The sequence below is a fragment of the Diabrotica virgifera genome, chromosome 8 (genome assembly GCF_917563875.1).
Source record: "Diabrotica virgifera virgifera chromosome 8, PGI_DIABVI_V3a".
NCBI classification, from domain to species: domain Eukaryota; kingdom Metazoa; phylum Arthropoda; class Insecta; order Coleoptera; family Chrysomelidae; genus Diabrotica; species Diabrotica virgifera.
The window spans coordinates 73,472,034-73,491,508 of NC_065450.1; the positions used below are offsets into that span (position 1 = coordinate 73,472,034).

Genomic DNA, 19,475 nt, shown 5'->3' on the forward strand with positions numbered 1-19,475 from the left:
ATTTGGACCACATATACTACAATTATAAAGGTTCAGATTTAGATATGAGGCCATCTCAGTTTTTGTTCCTTTTACAAAAATGGCGGGCATTCAAAATGGCGACTATACATATATGACTAATGAACCAAAAGTCTGATTTCAGCCAAATTTGGCACCAAGGTTCTTTTTTGGATAAATAAGATCCAGGTCTTGAACCGAAAGAATCGGTTAACGAGAAGTTGTGTTTTTACTGCTTTTTATGTAAAAATATGTTGTTCCTTTTTCAATTCTCTCACCCTGTATATACTTATTTTTCAAAAAGGTAATACCGCCATTGAAAAGAATGTAAAAATATTTTTTAGGAAATATTTTGAACTTTTTAGTTATGTTAATTACCATTTACTAAATGCATAATGTATGTTCACATGTACCTATGGGCGGCATTTTGAATGCCCGCCATTTTTGTAAAAGACAAAATCTGATGGCCTTATATTTAAATTTGAGTCTTCGTATGTGTAGTATGTGTGCTATATATGCTTCTACAATTAAATGCACAATAATTCTTATATTATTATTTGCACGAATCTGCCGCACATAGGTACCTACATGTGAATATACGTTATGCATTTAGTAAATGGTAATTAATATAACTAAAGAGTTCGAAATATTTCTTAAAAAATATTTTTACGCATTTTTTCAACACCGGTTTTACCTTTTTGAAAAATTAATATATACAGGGTGAAAGAATTGAAAAAATAAATAACATATTTTTTCATAAAAAATCAAGAAAAACACAACTTGTGGTGAACCGATTCTTTCGGTTCAAGAGCTCTATTTTATACATCAAATATTTTATATACGAAATTTAGTTGAAATCGGACTTTTCGTTCAAAAGTTGTCGTGCTATTAGTTACATATGTATAGTCGCCATTTTGAATGCCCGCCATTTTTGTAAAAGGCAAAATCTGAGATGGCCTCGTATCTAAATTTGAACCTTTATATAATGTGTGGTATATGTGGTCCAAATTATATGCTTCTATCATTAAATGCACAATTCTTATAATATTTGCACGAATCTGCCGCACTAAAAATACCTTTACTTAATTGATTTTTTCAAATTTTTTCTTTAATTAATTTTATTAAGGCTTATAGTCCATTCCTTCATGGTTATTGCTCACAACTTTAAAGAACCTCGTTGATTGACATGAAATTTGAAATACGTATAGAAAACATGTCAAAGAAAAGTTATATGGTGCAGATATGTTATGAAATTCGTTATTTAAAAAATCGTTAAATCTAATAAAAACAATTTATTTGTTTTTAGGTGGATTCTGCCTTTTTTGAAGTATGGATATCAAAATGATATTGGGATGAAAGATGTATATAATACCACACAAGCAGATCAATCAGGACCATTAGGGGATGAATTACAAGAGTAAGTATCAATGTCACATTGTATGGTCAACTTGGCCAATTATTACTTTATTAGTGATTTTGACCGTCGCCATGCGACGGGAATACAATCAATTGCCTTCTATAGTCACTGCACTCAATTTTTTGTGACATCCTCCTATTTTATCGTATCTCCTTCCAATTTTTTCTGACAATCTCCATTTTTTTCTGATTCCCTCAATTTTTTCTGGTACCCTCCAATTTTATCTGATACCCTCCATTTTTTTCTGACTCTTATTTTTTTATATCTATTTTATTGTATAACTCGAGAAGCACTGGATTGATTTGCCTACTTTTTATTTTGAAATATTTGTAGAAGTCTAAGGGCCGGTTGTTCGAACGCTAATCAAAAATGGAATATCAAATGATCATTATCAAATATTTAATTACTGTCATAAACTGTCTATGTCAACTTTATTTGGGTTGCTGAAAACATAATTGATTACAATTATGAGATTTATTAATCAATTATGTTATTAATTGTTATGTTAATTAATAATTAATTAATCAATTAATTATGTTAATAAGCATAATGATAATTAACACAATTGATTACAATCAACTGATTGACGTACGAATGAGGGGTGTTGTTATTTGATGGTTGTTAAGAGGACTTAATTATAATCAACTTCTTGATGAGCGTTCGAACAACCGGCCCTAAGAAAGAGATATTTACAATATCCCATCAAATATCAAATTTTATTAGTTGTATAGTAGTACATTCTTTCACGGTTTTTGCTGTAAATTTTAAAGAACCGCTTGGATTGACATGAAATTTGGCATACCCATGGTAACGAAAAAAAGTGATGTTGTGCCGATGTGTGCTTTTGTCCTGGGGGTGAGTTTCACAGTTTCACCCCCTCTTGGGGATGAAAAAATATATGTCCAAAATAAGTCCTGAAATGGATAAATTGACAAATTTTAAGCAACTTTTGTTCCATAGAGTTTTTTCACCAAGTCAATATTTTTTGAGTTATTGGCGAGTGAATATGTCAATTTTTCAACAAAATAACCACGCTGTTAGACAGTTTTCGCAAATAATTCAAAAAGTAAGTAATTTATCGAAAAATCATTCTTAGCCAAAATATAGCCTGTAAAAAAGTACAAAAAATGGTGTACGCATGAGGTCTCTACACATAGTAGAACCAGAGTTATAGATAATGAAAAATAGGTTCATGTTCGCTAAATTCCAAATGGAATATTTCAATGGGAAATATCCAAATAACTAAGCACTTTTTGGGGAATACTCATTAGAACTTCTTAAAGTGTTTTAAAAAAACTTTATTTTTGTTTTTATAAAAAAAGTTTCTAGCATCAAATGTAAGCAAGTTACGCTCAAAATAAAGTTGGTCCCTTTTGTTTTTGCACAAAAACTCGGGAAGATCAACCCCTAATTAGCCACTTAAATGAAATTATTCATTGCCGCTTCACAATTAGCTTTAATTATGTTGTGTTTATATGATCTATAAGTTTCATGGATTCAAAGTACTTATTATTGAAAAAAATTGGTTTTAAAGTAAAATTTTTAATTTTGAAAAAATGCTTTTTTTAAATAACTTAAAATTTGTTAGAGATACCAAAAATATCACACAATAAAAAAAAAGAATGTGTGTGTACTTTGTACGCACGTAAGAAGTTAAACTTCTATTATATGATTTCTTATAAATAAATATACTTTAAACAGTTTGTTTTAATTTTTTAAAAACCAAACTAATTTTGTGCTTACCGCTTTCAAAAAAATAAAAAGAAAAGTATAGAATTGCTCCGGACTCGAACTCAAGACCTCTTGATCTCTGGCCGAATTCTATACCAAATACGCTACGAGGACTGTGTCTGTATTGGTTCGGACGTACCTAATGACAATTCACGGTAACAAACAGAGTGGAAGGTGAAGTATAATAAATATACAATAAAATGTTTTAATAATAATCATCTTACTCCTGAGGAAGACAAATCCAAAGACACAAAAATTATAATAAATATATTTACTAAAAACACTAATATATTCTTTTCACGCCTTTTCTTGCACTGATGCACTGATATATATATTTATACTGATATATTTATACATAACTAGAAAAATTTAGCAACTAAACGCCATACTGTATATGTGCGCATGCGCGCAGTATTATGAAATTTTACTCTCAATCGCGCCTAAAGAAGTAAAACTTCAAAAAGTCGCTTTGCTTTTCTGAATACATATTTTGTATTTTTTGTTTTTCTGTAAGACAAAAATTGGTTAAGATTTGGTGCTTTTCATTTTGCATACACTCGTGATAAGAGAATCGTTCAAGCTCTTTTAACTACAGCCCTTTGAAAAATAAGGACATTGAACCGATGAAACTTACAGATCATATAAACAATAGATACATTAATAAAGAAACTTGTGAAGTGCTAATTAGGGGGTGATTTTCACGATTTTTTTACATAAAAAAGGAACCAACTTTATTTTGAGCGTAACTTGTTTACTTTTGATGTTAGAAATGTTTTTTATAAAACAAAAATAAAGCTTTTTTAAACACTTTAAGAAAGTTGTAATGAGTTTTCCCCAAAAAGTGCTTCATTTTTTGGTTATGTCACATTAAAATATTCGATTTGGAATTTGACGAATATGAGCCTATTTTTTATTAGCTGTAACTCTGGTTCTACTAGGCACAGAGAGCTAATATATACATCATTTTTTTTTCACTTTTTTACAGGATATATTTTTGCTATAAATGTTTTTGAAGTTATACTTCTTTACGGGCGTAATGACGGTGAATTTTTATATGGTAAAACCTAGCGACCGGGCGCATGCGCATTATAACTTTGTTCTGATTGGATGTTCAAATGACATGACAAAAATTATCCAATATGACAGCTGTGGCACAGCTGTGGCACTGTGGTTTGGTTATAATGTATGGTTGTTGCGTTTTAAAATTTGTAGGAAGAGAAACAGCAAACAAAAAGTTAGTTAATGGTTATACTGCCTTTTTAAATAGTTTTCATATTATATTTTTGGACTTATTTTCATAGAAGAGATGATTGTTGCATGCCAATGTGAAAGCCCATCAAACTGTGACTAGTATGAGTGCCGCAGATCTCGCTTATTCAAAGCTAAAGAATCTTACACTGGTAAGTGTTTTATAAATAGTTGATCAAATTTTGTTATGGTATTTGAACATAGCCACAAGTGATTGCGAAATTTATTAGTCGTTATACGGGCTCCGATACCTACCTATTTGAACCTACCAAAATACATAAGTAGTATGTAATACTTTTATTTACATAATTTGATTGCCATCAAAATTTCTATCAATATTCACCTAATATATTGTTTTCTTACTCTATGTTTTGTTGTATTTTTTCAATTCTAAATCATTTCAATTCAAAATCAAAATAATTTGATTTACATAAGTTAAAAATTTCAAAAGTTTAATCCGTTTAGTTAGTCGATCTTCGCACATAATCACAAACTGTCTCTGTGGCGAAGCTTTTAATGCGAGTGAACCCCAATACAACGCAAATACCAGCCGCGTGGTAAGTTGGTTCGAATCCCAATAGAAACTTTTATTTTTTTATTTTTTTTATACATTTTATGATTGTAAGTATATTTATTATATAATTTTATTTTCAGAAAATACGTATTTAGTTAAAAAAATTTCCGACAATTAATGTTCAGAAATCATTTGTGGCATTTTTAATGTGTTTGTGTGTGTTTTATTCTTTTATTATTTTAATTTTTGGCACTGTTTTAACAAAAATGTTTGAGAAGTAGTAAGTATAAATTAGTTTAATATTTAAATAAAATATAAATAAAAAGTATATTAATTTCGTTTATAATCATATAATCATATAATAGAAGTATAACTTCTTACGTGCGTACAAAGTACACACACATTCTTTTTCGACAAAATGCTTACTTTTCAATTTATTTCCGAAAAACCGTCTAAAAACGTGATTATTTTGTTGAAAAATGAACATGTTCACTCGCAAATGACTCGAGAAGTATTGGCTTAGTGAAAAAACTCTATAGAAAAAAAGTAGCTTAGAATTAATCAGTTTATCGATTTCTGGACTTATTTAGGACATAAGTATATTTTTTCACCCCCCATAGGGGGTGAAAGTCACCCCCAGGGCAAAAGCACACATCGGCACAATATCACTTTTTTCTTTGACTTGTTAGCTATGTGTATGCTAAATTTCATGTCAATCCAAGCGGTTCTTTAAAACTTAGAGGTTTTGCTATATTTTACCGTTAAAGAACGTACTATAGGAAGTGTGTAAAAATGTGCTCCATGCTCAAGAATATGTATCTCTATTTTTGAAAATATCGAAAATTAATTTACAGAAAATATGTTTAAAATTAAAAATAATTTTAAAATATTGTTTACTGACCATAATAAAATCTATTTTTCAACATTTTCCCTGCGATAAAGTCGAAAATTCAAGTTTGTGCATTAATGCAATACATTTTAATAATTAGGTATAAATTTAATGAAACAATTCTAATGGTAGGGGAGCAAAGTATGCTAAATATGCAGTCACTCGAGCGCTTTGGGGACCTATTGGGTTGTAAAGAGTAGGTCCTAAAACCAAAAAAAGTTAAGTAACCTTTTCCATTTTAGTGGGGACTTGTCCATTTTTGATTTAATTTTCTATTTCCAACAATCGTTTTTTAGATTATAGCGCCATCTATCCATAATTCGAGAAAATGTCTCGAATAAAAATTACTTATTTTTAAGTAAGGAATCCAAATCTACAATAAAAAATGGGGGCTCCCATTTAAGATTTTAAAGTAACCCCCCACCCCACCTCCGTGGGGGACGTGTTTGGTGCCATTTGATAGATTTTTCAAAAATATTGAATGAGTGTATTTTTCAGTTTTTCGATCTGATGTTTATTTCGCGAAATATCGCAGGATTGGTATTTAAAATATTAAATTTACCCCCACCCTCCTATGTGGGAAGTCTTGTTTGGTATCATTCGATAGATTTTTGAAAAATATGGAGTACATATATTTTCGTTTTTCGATCTGTCATTCATTTCGCAAAATATTCGCTTTTTTCTTGTGAAACTTTGGAGCTCACCCATTTCCTCACGCCCCGCTCAAATCGTCAGATTTTTGAAATATACACTGTTTTGCATGTACTTACCTTATCTTAATCTGACGATTTCGAGTTTTTTTAAGGATAAATTTTTTTTCGGCCCCCCTTAACGAACTCCCCTGCATTAAGAGCCAATATATGGCAGAGGTACATGTTCAGGGTACAAGATTTCTCCCCACGTAATAATTTGACGCGCTCGAGCAACTGCAAAAATCCCCGCTTGAGCTCCCCTACCATAACATATTTTCATTTTCATTGTCAAGTATTTTTTTGACGGCCATGTATTTGATCTTTGTTTAAAATTCAGGTCATTCAGATTCAGATACAAATATAGGAACCCTACGTTTACACGCAACTGATCCAGGATAAAATAAAATTGTTCTGATCTCTTTTTAATTTTTTATAGAAATTGGGAGCGAGAAATTTTAAGTTATATTGACAAGCAGAAAAACAAACCTAGTTTAAAAAATGCAATATTTAGGACATTTTGGAAATCTTTTATCCTTTCCGGTGCTGCAATATTTGTACAATTTATAATTATTAAGTAAGTACGTCTTTAAGTTCTCTATTTTATTTTTCTCTAGGAAGGTCTATAACTTTGTGATTTATGCGGAAAACTTTGTGGAAGACAGGGGAAGGTATGCTCAGGGTGTCTTAACCCGGGCGCCAAGTCCAAGGGGCGCAAGCTGAAAACTTGCTAGGCTCAAACTTGCGCTTTTTGTCCTTAAAAAAACTACAAATAACAAAAACATACAAGTGCACTTTCGATATTTTTTACAAAGGCTATTAATGCTTACTACACCTACGATATGGAAATGAAATATGAAACCCATTTAGATTATTCCGACAATAATTTCAAAAAGGTGACGCGTAGGTATACTATTTTGACCAATATTTAATGTCGAGTGACAGTGAATCACCATCTTGTAAGATTTGAAATGTTGAGGGAACATAATTATAATTTTTCTTTCATGGAAAGTACTTATATTGTTTTGGAGAAACTCCGAAGAAAACTTAAAAAACAACACAATGTTTAAATTTACAACAAAAAAAACTAACGCTTAGAAATAGATCTGATATATGTAGATGGTGAAGATCTATTCCATGAGTTAGAATTGTTACTAATATTTTTTTTAAAATATAGACACAACTCCACTCGATATTTTTAGTTATATACAGGGTGTTTGGTAGGTCGATGGAAATTTTTTAAGGGATAATAGGGGACGCCATTTGCAACATTTTTTGCTAATAATGTATCGCTCAAAATAAACCACTTCATAGCAGGTAGATTGTTTGTTAGCATAGCAGGTAGATTGTTTTTTGTTTGTTATGCGTTCGGAGAATGACGATAGCTGATGGAAATTGTATGCAAAGAGTCAGTGTTGTAGGTTTACATTTTTATTCCATTCGTAAAACAGGAAGGTAGTACGCCTACATAATTTTGAAACGTGAAATAGACGGTTGTCGAATATTGACAAATTTAACTTTATATCGGAAACCTTAACAGTTTGAGCGATACATTATTAGCAAAAAATGTTGCAAATGGCGTCCCCTATTATTCCTTAAAAATTTCCATCGACCTACCAAACACCCTGTACATTCTAAAATAATTTACTCTCCGTTTTCCTAAATATTTCTACATGTCTAAGGATATATATTTAACACTTTTAGATAAATAGCTGAAGGAGAAAGATCTTTTTCTAAACTTAAATTGATCAAAAATAATTGGCTTTAATAAGTACCTATAGGAAAGTAAGTAAAAAAGATATCACCGAAGCAATAAATACTTTTGCCAACTTAAAAGCTAGAAAAGTTGACTTTGATAGACTTTAAAAAATATGAGGTTTGTTCCAACTCGATACAAAACCGTTCTTGAATCTTTATGCGCATGCGCAATAACGAATAATATGCGCAGTATCACATTTTTCATTACTGCCCATACTCGTAACAGTTCAAGAACGGTTTTGTATCGAGTTGGAACAAACCTATTGTATAGTTTATAATAAGATTGACATTTTTTGAATACTGAAACCATGTTTTTTAATATACAAGGTGGGCCAAAGAAAACAGTCCACTTCGACATTTGGCAGTAGTTATTGTATTTTAAGGAAATGCAGAAATATTTCGATTTTTATTGTTATATTGCAAATGGTATAATTGCAACTTTTTAGAATTCCCTCTTGTCTTCACTGCAGCATCCATCTGGCTTGCAATTTTTAGAAGCCATGGCGGTGTTACCAAGGAAATGGACCAATAAGTTTTCAATTAAAAATCTTTTATTAATATTTTTACTATTATTCAATATTATAAATGTTTATATTAGGTTGAAAACTTTGCCCTTGTGCCTTTAAAACATTTCTATTTTAACAATCATCTCTCTTGGGTTTTTGAGATAAATATCATCGTCCTCCCTCTGGGAGCTTCAAGAATCCTCAATCGCCGGCGCCGGCGATACAAGAACGAGGAACATGAAATCTAGACTGCAACGACCAAAATCTGTAGGCCTGGTGGAATACAGCCTTTAGAACCCCAGCAGAGCCAGTTGCAGAATCAACAGCAGTACCATTCGTCATCAAGAATTTACCAGCGAACCAGATACCAAACGCCATAAGTATAATTTAAAGATTGTTAGTTTTTGGCAAGAATTTGAATATATTTGTTAATGTTAAATGCATAAGTCACATTTTTATTATATATTTATTGAACAATAAACATGATTGGTTAAAAATACTGTTTTGTTACCCGTGTTGAGCTGCCCCCCCCCCCCCACTTGCAAAAATTAAAAAACAAATAGCCCTGATTTATGAGCTATTTATGAGCTCTCATATTCCGCAAACTAAAAATTTTGAGCTCGTTCCACTGAGCAGGAATTTAATACCCTAGTGGGGGCTGACTCAGCCCCCCCCCCACTACTTAAAAATAGGAATATTGAATCGGCTTTTGCGACAGAATTACGAGCTATTTATGAGCTCTTGAAATTATATAGTTTCGATTTTTCAGCTCATCCCCTTCACCCCCAAACAACCCTTTAATTGATTTAACTTAAGAGAAAGATGCTGAGAAAACTTAAAATATATCGTATTGCGGATATAATTCCTATAGCTTATATACTCTAAGAATAAACTAATAAATCAAGGGCATTTCGATTATTGAGCTACAACCCCTTCGCAAGAAAACCACCCTATCTTCCCGGCTTAAGAGAAAGTTGTACTTAAAATGCGTTAAACTAATTATTTGGCGACTACATATCATTTAATAATTTATAAGCTTCCAAATTACGCGCATTTAGATCAGTAAATTGCAATTTATTTTGTATAGTGCAGTCACTGAAGGTAAAAATCAACAATTACCTTCAAGTTCGGTGAACCTTCATCGATTTTCACGAAAATTGGTCAGTGGTTAGAGGATACGTCAAGAAACAAAGGTGACATGGTACCACCTTGCGCCTTTACCCTGAGGGTGGATACCGCCCCTTCTCGGGGGTGAAAATTATTTTATAAAAAATAACTGCACAAATCAATAAAAGAACAAATTAAAAGCCAAATTTATTATATAAAGTTAATAAAATAAGTCAATACTTTTTAAGTTATTAAAGATCAAAGATTTTAATTATTTGTGAAAAAATGCATATTTTGAAGAGGTTTTTTGTAAATCACTGAAAAACTGTAAGTTTTTACAAAAAAGTTAATAGTAGTTTAATTCGTATAGCTTATATTCTAAGAATAAATTCTAAAATCACGCGCCTTTTGATTATTGAACTACAACCCCTTCGCAAGAAAACCATCCCATATTCCCGGCTTACGAGAGAGTTGTTCTTAAAATAATTTAAATTGATTATTTGGCGACTACATATCGTTTAATAATTTATTAGCTTGCAAAATATACGCATCTCAATTATTGAATTGCCATTTTCTTTCTATAGTGTAGTCACTGAAGGTAAAAATCAACTATTACCTTCGATTTCGGTAAATCTCCATTTATTTTCACGAATTGGCAATAACAACTTGGGGTTTTAGCCTGGGGTATATGTCACCCCTTCTCGGGAGTGAAGATTACTTTATCAAAAATAACCCCACAAATCGAGAGAGGGACAAATTGTAAGCAAAATTTGTTATATAATGTGATTAAAATAAATCAATACTTTTTGAGTTATTAAAGATCAAATATTTTAATTTTTGGAAAGAAAATGCATGCTTTAGAGCGATTTTTCATAAATGGCTCAAAAACTGTAAGTTTTTACAAAAAAGTTTTCATCACTAAAATTGAAGCTAATAAAAGATATAATAAATTGCTTACTTGAAAAACCTTTAATGTTAATTTAAAGTAAGTTATTGGTAATTAAATGTATATTTTTTTCCGCTACTGTTCAAATCTAAGGGTTCAAGCTTAAATAACGGGAAAAAGATGCATTTTATAACACTTAGGTACTAAATACTTGTCAAAGTACTTAGAAATACCCATCAAAAATAAGATCCAGAAAAAGTTGATAGTATCAAAATCCGCTCACCAATTTTCGTGAAAATGAATGGAGATTTACCGAAATCGAAGGTCATAGTTGATTTTTACCTTCAGTGACTGCACTATAGCAAGAAAATGGCAATTCAATAATTGAGATGCGTATATTTTGCGAGCTCATAAATTATTAAACAATATATAGTCGACAAATAATTAATTTAAATTATTTTAAGTACAACCCTCTCTTAAGCCGGGAATATGGGATGGTTTTCTTGCGAAGGGGTTGTAGTTCAATAATCAAAAGGCGCGTGATTTTAGAATTTATTCTTAGAATATAAGCTATACGAATTAAACTACTATTAACTTTTTTGTAAAAACTTACAGTTTTTCAGTGATTTACAAAAAACCTCTTCAAAATATGCATTTTTTCACAAATAATTAAAATCTTTGATCTTTAATAACTTAAAAAGTATTGACTTATTTTATTAACTTTATATAATAAATTTGGCTTTTAATTTGTTCTTTTATTGATTTGTGCAGTTATTTTTTATAAAATAATTTTCACCCCCGAGAAGGGGCGGTATCCACCCTCAGGGTAAAGGCGCAAGGTGGTACCATGTCACCTTTGTTTCTTGACGTATCCTCTAACCACTGACCAATTTTCGTGAAAATCGATGAAGGTTCACCGAACTTGAAGGTAATCGTTGATTTTTACCTTCAGTGACTGCACTATACAAAATAAATTGCAATTTACTGATCTAAATGCGCGTAATTTGGAAGCTTATAAATTATTAAATGATATGTAGTCGCCAAATAATTAGTTTAACGCATTTTAAGTACAACTTTTTCTTAAGCCGGGAAGATAGGGTGGTTTTCTTGCGAAGGGGTTGTAGCTCAATAATCGAAATGCCCTTGATTTAATAGTTTATTCTTAGAGTATATAATCTATAGGAATTATATCCGCAATACGATATATTTTAAGTTTTCTCAGCATCTTTCTCTTAAGTTAATCAATTAAAGGGTTGTTTGGGGGTGAAGGGGATGAGCTCAAAAATCGAAACTATATAATTTCAAGAGCTCATAAATAGCTCGTAATTCTGCCGCAAAAACCGATTCAATATTCCTATTTTTAAGTAGTGGGGGGGGCTGACTCAGCCCCCCCCCCACTAGGGTATTAAATTCCTGCTCAGTGGAACGAGCTCAAAATTTTTAGTTTGCGGAATATGAGAGCTCATAAATGGCTCATAAATCAGGGCTATTTGTTTTTTAATTTTTGCAAGTGGGGGGGGGGGCGGCAGCTCAACACGGGTTGTTTTGTTTGCTTCCATTCTGAATTTTCATAGTTCATATCTAAAATTAGGACAAGACGAATATCTTAGTTGGTTGAGATATTATTTTCGAATGTTATTTCAATTAGCTGGGGTAGTCTATCGTTTTTTTTTTCGTTTTAAAGTATACTGGCTAGGAATTATTTCGGCAGGAGAGAAGCGAGAAGATAAAAATGATGGAACGAAGGAAGGCAATTCAAACCAATCCCATGTTTATTTTCAGATATTTCTATATTCTAATCTTTTAAATTTTAGCAAAGATAGAAAAACCCGTTTTTTTTTCGTTTATTTACAATCGATCATTGACAAATTTAATTAACAAAATTGTATGTATCTAATCTTCAGGACACTCCAGCCAGTAGTTTTGGCCAAATACATTAATTTCTTTGATACAAACAACAAACCCTACCTTGGTTGGATATGGGGATGTGGAGTGGTTTTGTTGGCATTGGCCAATGTGGTTCTATACCATAGCACAATGTTAGCAACCCAAAGGATTGGTATGAGAATTCGTACTGCGGTATCTTCGTTGACTTACAGAAAGGTAAGTTTGTATTATTATAAGTATCTTCTTTTTATGGTTCCGTGCACCTATTGTAACGGTCCCAATTTATCGTCGTATAAATATATCTGGTCCAACCCTGTGTGACGATTAAATTAGGCGTATGAGATTGCGTAATCCTCGTTCCCACAACTATATATTTTCCGTTTGCCCAGAAGTAAAGAATTTGTTTATCTTCGGCGAATTATCAAAAGAATTTAATGTTTTTTTGAGACTGAATTCTGTTTACTAGAGCCAGAATGTTTACACAAATTCATTCCATAGTAGCGATAAGATCAAGTGTCTTTGAGTCGAGGTTATTCGACAGAGCTGAGTTGACATTTTGGTGAGAACCGAAAAGAAACTGCTTACGGATATTGAGTATTTTCTTATTTATTTACAACTTTTAGTGGGCTGTGATTTAGTAACATAACCCTGGCTATTTATTGTTCGAAGAAATATTTGGTTTCTTTTCATTGGATAACTATCTGGGGATTGCCAGATTGGGAGGTAATTTCTATGTTTGAGACCTGGAATCTTGTCTTGAATTGGGACGAGAGAAAAGGAAGTCAAGATCTAGCTACGACAGTGTATAGTCGCGGACCGATTTGGTCTAGTCCGCGAGACAGTTTTGGTTTATTGTCTGTAAGACAAGTTGAGTTACCAGATGGAGTGAACTCAAATATATTTAGTCTGTTTTCTTAGTGAGCAAACAAATGTTGGTTACACTGAATACCACGATAGTATGTTTTGTGTCTAGCTCCCATGTATCGGAAGGAACAGTCGTTTTTATTTTTGTTTTTAAGAAGAAATTAATACAAGTTCGCGGAGCGAGTTTCCCAACTTTATAATAAAATAAAAAACTCATTTTTTTTTAAACAAAATCATGCGATGTTCAAGTGAACAGTGTTTACATCGTTCCAATATTGGAATGTTCCAATAACAATCAATAATTAGCAGTTACCTTTTTGTAAAAATAAAACAAAAACTTTGGAATTTTATTCTCATATCATAAAATTTTATGAAATAGAACGTTAGATCAAACAAATGTAAAGTGTTAAGTGTTGGATAACAGTTCCAGCTGAGCTATATACCAGATCCACGTTAGCTCTAATCAAGATGCAGTCCCAGGTCACCAGGTACTCGTAATAAACTGTTTATTCTTTCTATCGAACAATCATACTCGTGAAGGACTTAATTTTTTCTTTTTACTCTTTCTTTTCAATTCATTTTTACCGTCTTAATTTTTATAAATAAAAGACTATTATGTTATAACCTTTATCAGTATTTTTCTGCACACTACATCTCTTATCCTTATTGTTGGAGAGGAGTACAGACAAATTTACGAACGCAATGGTAAGTACCAACCTACATCAAACGAAACGACCTTGCAAGTAACTTTCTTTAATTTTGGATAAGCACATTGCAGTAATTTTATTTTGATTTATTAATGGCGCCCAATAATATCTTTTAATAATGTTATTTTAAAAACCCACCCCTTTAATCTCTGAAGACCGTAGCTTACCGGGGCATCTCAAAAAGTAGCACCAAGAACATCACGCCTATGACCTACATAAATTTTTCACCTGTTTAGAATTGCTAAATAACTACACTGTTTGAACATATTTTTTTGAGCGAAATGAATTTCGACTCAATTCAAGCTTTCTGTTTAACCCAGGTATAACATACCAAAAGGCACCGCCAGGAAAACATTCCACTTTGCGGTTCAGAGAGCCCATATGAAACGAGTCTTTGTACTCTATGCAGAGTATGGCATTAACAAAATATTTTTTTGTTTATTTAATTTAACGTGTCTAGGCCGGCTACACAAATGGCTCCCATTCGTGGGGTTACACTATAGTGCGATGGCGAATTATATAAAGGTCTTAGAATCCTCAGCAGTGACTCTGGACACCAGGTGTTCCGGGGGTCGGTTTTGATGTTCGTGTTTAGCGGTCCCAAAAACTCCCGAGTAATCTTCTTCTTCTTTTTGTATAAACATGTCTCTGTCTGTTTTTTCAATGTGCTTTTAGTAAGTTGTCCTTCCATCGTTTTCGTGGTCTTCCTACTGATCGTCTTTCTATTGAGGAACCGTCTCTCGCTGTACTGACTACCCTATTTGTTGTCATTCGGCTTATGTGGTCATTCCATTCTATTCATCTGTTTCTAACACAGTTATTAATGTTATCCAACTTGCATCTCCGTCGTATATCTGTACTTCTAGCTCTGTCCCATAGAGTCTTACCATCGATTTTTCGAAGGGTAAACCGAGTAATCTGTTTGCATCAATTTACTGCCAAAAACCCTCGAAGCTCATGATGAGGTGCCTTAGCAGCAACCCTGGACACCAGGACATTCGAGTTCGGTGACCGAAAAATCTCCCTTTATGCATTTCCACCCATTTTTCTATTGTAGACTTTTTCCTGACGTCATCCTCAACACAATGCAAAAAGTTGCGTCTCTAGGTGCTAGGTGCAATATAGCTTGTAGTTGTCATTTTCAAGCATATTCTCAAAATCGTATTGATAATATGGGATATGGTCCAAACTGTTATCTCTTGATGAAGGATCTTTCTTACTGAGTCATGCCGTTCCGTGTATTCAGTTGAAGCAAATGCCTGGTAGCCCCTGGTAAGATGTTGGATGGCTTCTTGGGCTTGACATCCATATCGGCATTTGTCGTTTTTGGACCTAAGGGTCTTTGACGATATATTTCAAATAATTTTTGGTTGGTATAACCTGATTCTGAATGGCTAGTAATGAACCTTCTGTTTCAGGGAACATCTATCCTGATGTCAACCAGTAGTTCGACGCTGTATTGTCGACGTACTAGTCTTGGCTGACTTCATTAGGATGTCGCCCGTGCAGAGGTTTACCCATCTATGTGCGCATTTTTTCGTCTTAATGAGGTGGTTTATGCGCATTTCTGGTTCCCTCAGTTTGATCGGTGTTATCGGTGTCATCTACTGCGCAAATAGCGCGATGTAGAGCAGATATCTCAGCCTGCATCTGAAAATAAGTTCTTAAATTAGCAATCTGATTATCTAATTGCTCACATACATATTCCAAAATTTTTCTTCTTCCTAAATGTAGCTCCTAAATATTGTTCTTTCTACTGCACTGCGTGGATGATGTTTTTGCGCCTTTGTGAGGTGTGTTCGTACTTTCCACTGAAGATTTTCTATATCCGTTGTTGTCCACTTAACAATACCAAATGAATAGCTAAGGGCGGAATAGGCTTAGTACCTTAAACAAATTTTTATTATTATATTTTTATTATTGTTATAAGTATTTATAATATTTATTGTAGCTTTTAAAATTAAACCACAAATCTCTAGGAGAAACTGCGGCAGGGCAACTGGTTAATCTTATGTCCAATGATGTTCAAAGATTCGATGTGTGTGCCGCTTCCATACATTTTATTTGGATCATGCCTATATACGCGGTACTTACATTCTATATCTTGTATATCTATGTGGGAATCATTGCTGCTGTGACTGGAATGGCGTTTATTAGTTTGGAATCAATTCCATTACAAGGTAGGTTATATTATTCTTTAATTTGTTAAATTTGAAGATTTAGGATATTTTCTTCTTCAAGTGCCATCTCCGCGACGCAGGTTGGCAATCATCATAGCTATTCGGACTTTAGAGACGGCTGCTCTGAAAAGTTCATTTGATGTATATTCGTACCATTCTCTCAGGTTGCGCAGCCACGATATTCTGCGTCTCCCTATTCTTCTTTTTCCTTGAAATTTTCCCTGCATAATCAATTGGAGCAAGTTGTATCTCTCTCCACGTGTAATATGCCCGAAATATTCTAATTTTCTTGTGTTGAAGTCTTGATGGTATTTAAGATTGCCGTTTATTTATTCATCTTTCTCAGAACCTCTTTGTTTGTGATGTGTTCTGTCCACGATATTTTCAGAAGTCGAGAAAACGTAGCACCTAGCCAACCTAACTTTAACTCCAAATTCAAATCTCTTGTGCAGAGGCAGAGAACTTTTCTCATTTTGTTAAAATTAAGATATTAGAATATGTACATACATTTGTACATACAGTGTGTCAATTTGAAAAGTTGCCACCCCTTATAATTTGGTCCCTATAGAAAATCTAAAAATATGCAAAAACACGTCAAATTTATTTGTGAGGGGGGCATTTTGTAGACCAGTTTTCAACTAAATTACATCAACCCTATAGCGAGGGCTGACACAACCCCCAAAATCTTTAATGGAAAGGGGGGTTGAGTGGTACCTCATTTTGAAGGTCATTAAATTACCTTTTCAAAAATACCACATGCCTTATATTTCTTTTCAGTACTTTTGAAAAAATCTTGGACTCAATACTCTAAAAAATTTTGGAGTTCTGAACTCTATACTTAATATCTTTACGGTTTTACTTGATTTTTCCAAAAATACTTCAAAAAAATACTCTAAATATTTCAACACCCCAAAAAAAGTCAATTTGGAGTTCAATACTCCAAAAAAAAATTTTTGGAGTTCTGAACTCGATATTTAATTATTAAAATTAATTATAAAAAAATTAAAATTACTGAAAAGAAATATAATGTATGTGGTATTTTTGAAAAGGTAATCAAACGACCTTTAACATGAGGTATCACTCAACCCCCCTTTCCATTAAAGATTTTGGGGGTTGTGTCCGCCCCCGCTAGAGGGTTAGTGTAATTTAGTTGAAAACTGGTCTATAAAATGTCCCCCTCACAAATAAGTTTGACGTGTCTTTGTATATTTTTAGATTTTCTATAGGGACCAAATTATAGGGGTGGCTAACTTTTTAAATTGACACCCTATATATGAATAAAATGTAGGATATACGATACCTAATGTTCCACTATTGGTACTTATTATGCACTTAACTATACTCGTAGATCACATATGTACCTTAAGAATCATCCTCGAACAAGTCAATGAATAGCAGAAAGTTATAAATGTAAGTTTTGTCGACCTTGAAGAAGTAGAGACAGTCACTTATAGGGGCAGTTTACTTCAATTGTTATCGACATTCACTTCATTTTTCCTCGTTAGAAGTCGCTCAAAACAGACTCCGGTATAATATTTAAATATTTATATTTACCCACAAGTCGGTGCGTTTGGATTCGATTCAGTCTTCTTGCAAAGCCCTTTTGATAACGGTAAACCTAGAAACACGTGTTAGAGGATGACAAGAGACTCCAATAGGGAACTTGCAAATTATTTTTATTACATAATAATGTTCAGTTTCCTATAAAAATGAGATTTCCAAAATTTCACGCTTCAAAAACTCATAATAACTTAGAAGTACAAATTTAAAGTCTTCTGTATCTTAAAATATGTAGTTCAAACGACCCGTGACGTCACAGAGTTTAACTATGTGGTTCCGTTTATGGTTATATTTACGTATATTCTTCTTCTTTAGTTTATTGGCCTCCACCTACTTGGGTATTTGGCCAGTTTGTTGTCGGGGAATAAAGGAAAAATATTTATATTCTAATGACATTGATCGTATGTTATTGTAATAATATATACCAGTTTGTTGAGATTGGAGTTTGATACAGTTTTTGAAGGAAAGGAAAGAAGGTTTACTATTGAAAATAAAACCATTTTGTAAAAGTACAAATTTTCTATGAATAGTTCAAACGATCAAAAACACTTGTAACGTCACATAACTGTATTTTCTACTGACGTTTATAATGTCTAATTTAATTGGTGTAGAATGTAAACATATAACCCCGTGACGTCACGACGCGTTTTGGGGTGGCTGGTATAAGTTGAATTTTTAGTCGTCTTTAGGAGCCAAACGAAAGACAAACACAACTTTTTTATCTTTGATGCAGGTTCTAAATTATGTTCTTTTGTGATTTATACCATTTTTTTTCGAATTTAAAATTTTATGCAAGTCCCCTATTGAATCAAAACGAAACCGTTAATTTTTATAGAATAACATGTGTTTTTATCATTTTGCAATAACAATTAATTTTTTTATTAGGAACAATATCCAGATGGCAGGGTGTATTGAGGTATAAAATTGCCCTAAGAACTGATAAGAGAATTAAACTGATGAGTGAACTAACATCTGGAATACAAGTAATCAAAATGTACGCATGGGAGAAACCCTTTGAAAAAATTGTAGAAATGTCAAGAAAGTAAGTTCATCTCCTCCAAATATCTTTTGAAAAAAATCCTAAGGATTTAGTGAAATACATATACAGATATGTCCCTGTAAGTTGTATCCATATGGAAAACTTTTTTATTATTAATTTTACGAAAAAAAGTTATTCTTCATAAAAAGCTCTGCATGGTCCAAAACCTAAGATTTAACCATCAAATATCAAATTTTTTGAATATTATACGAGGTATGTCAAAAAGTTTGAATTTCACTCAAGAGTAAAGTAGCTTTATTTTTCACAATATTGAAAATTGCTATTATGAAAAGTTGTTTGGAATTAAAAACTATATTCTAGTATGCAATTACATCCTTTTGATTGAATTTTTTTTTTTTTTTGAAAAATTATGGACAACTAACATTATTTTCAGTTATTTTAATTCAGATAACTCTTCTATTGTCCCTTTCATGATCATTTTTCAGTGCGTAACAAATGATAGGAAAAAGGGTAAGTCCGTGATAATACACATTTA

The 19,475-nt window shown here is 32.4% G+C and overlaps 1 protein-coding gene across 3 annotated transcripts in view; it reads left to right on the forward strand.

Moving 5' to 3' along the window:
• The window catches only part of LOC126889774 (ATP-binding cassette sub-family C member 4-like), a 77,440-nt gene that overhangs the window by 20,974 nt on the left and 36,991 nt on the right, over window positions 1-19,475 (forward strand). For all 3 annotated transcript variants that reach the window (XM_050658362.1, XM_050658361.1, XM_050658363.1), the window contains exons 3-7: window positions 1,304-1,414; window positions 6,925-7,062; window positions 12,647-12,845; window positions 16,152-16,380; window positions 18,826-18,982. In XM_050658362.1, the coding sequence (XP_050514319.1) occupies window positions 1,304-1,414; window positions 6,925-7,062; window positions 12,647-12,845; window positions 16,152-16,380; window positions 18,826-18,982 (834 nt within the window). The remainder of the gene's footprint in view (window positions 1-1,303; window positions 1,415-6,924; window positions 7,063-12,646; window positions 12,846-16,151; window positions 16,381-18,825; window positions 18,983-19,475) is intronic.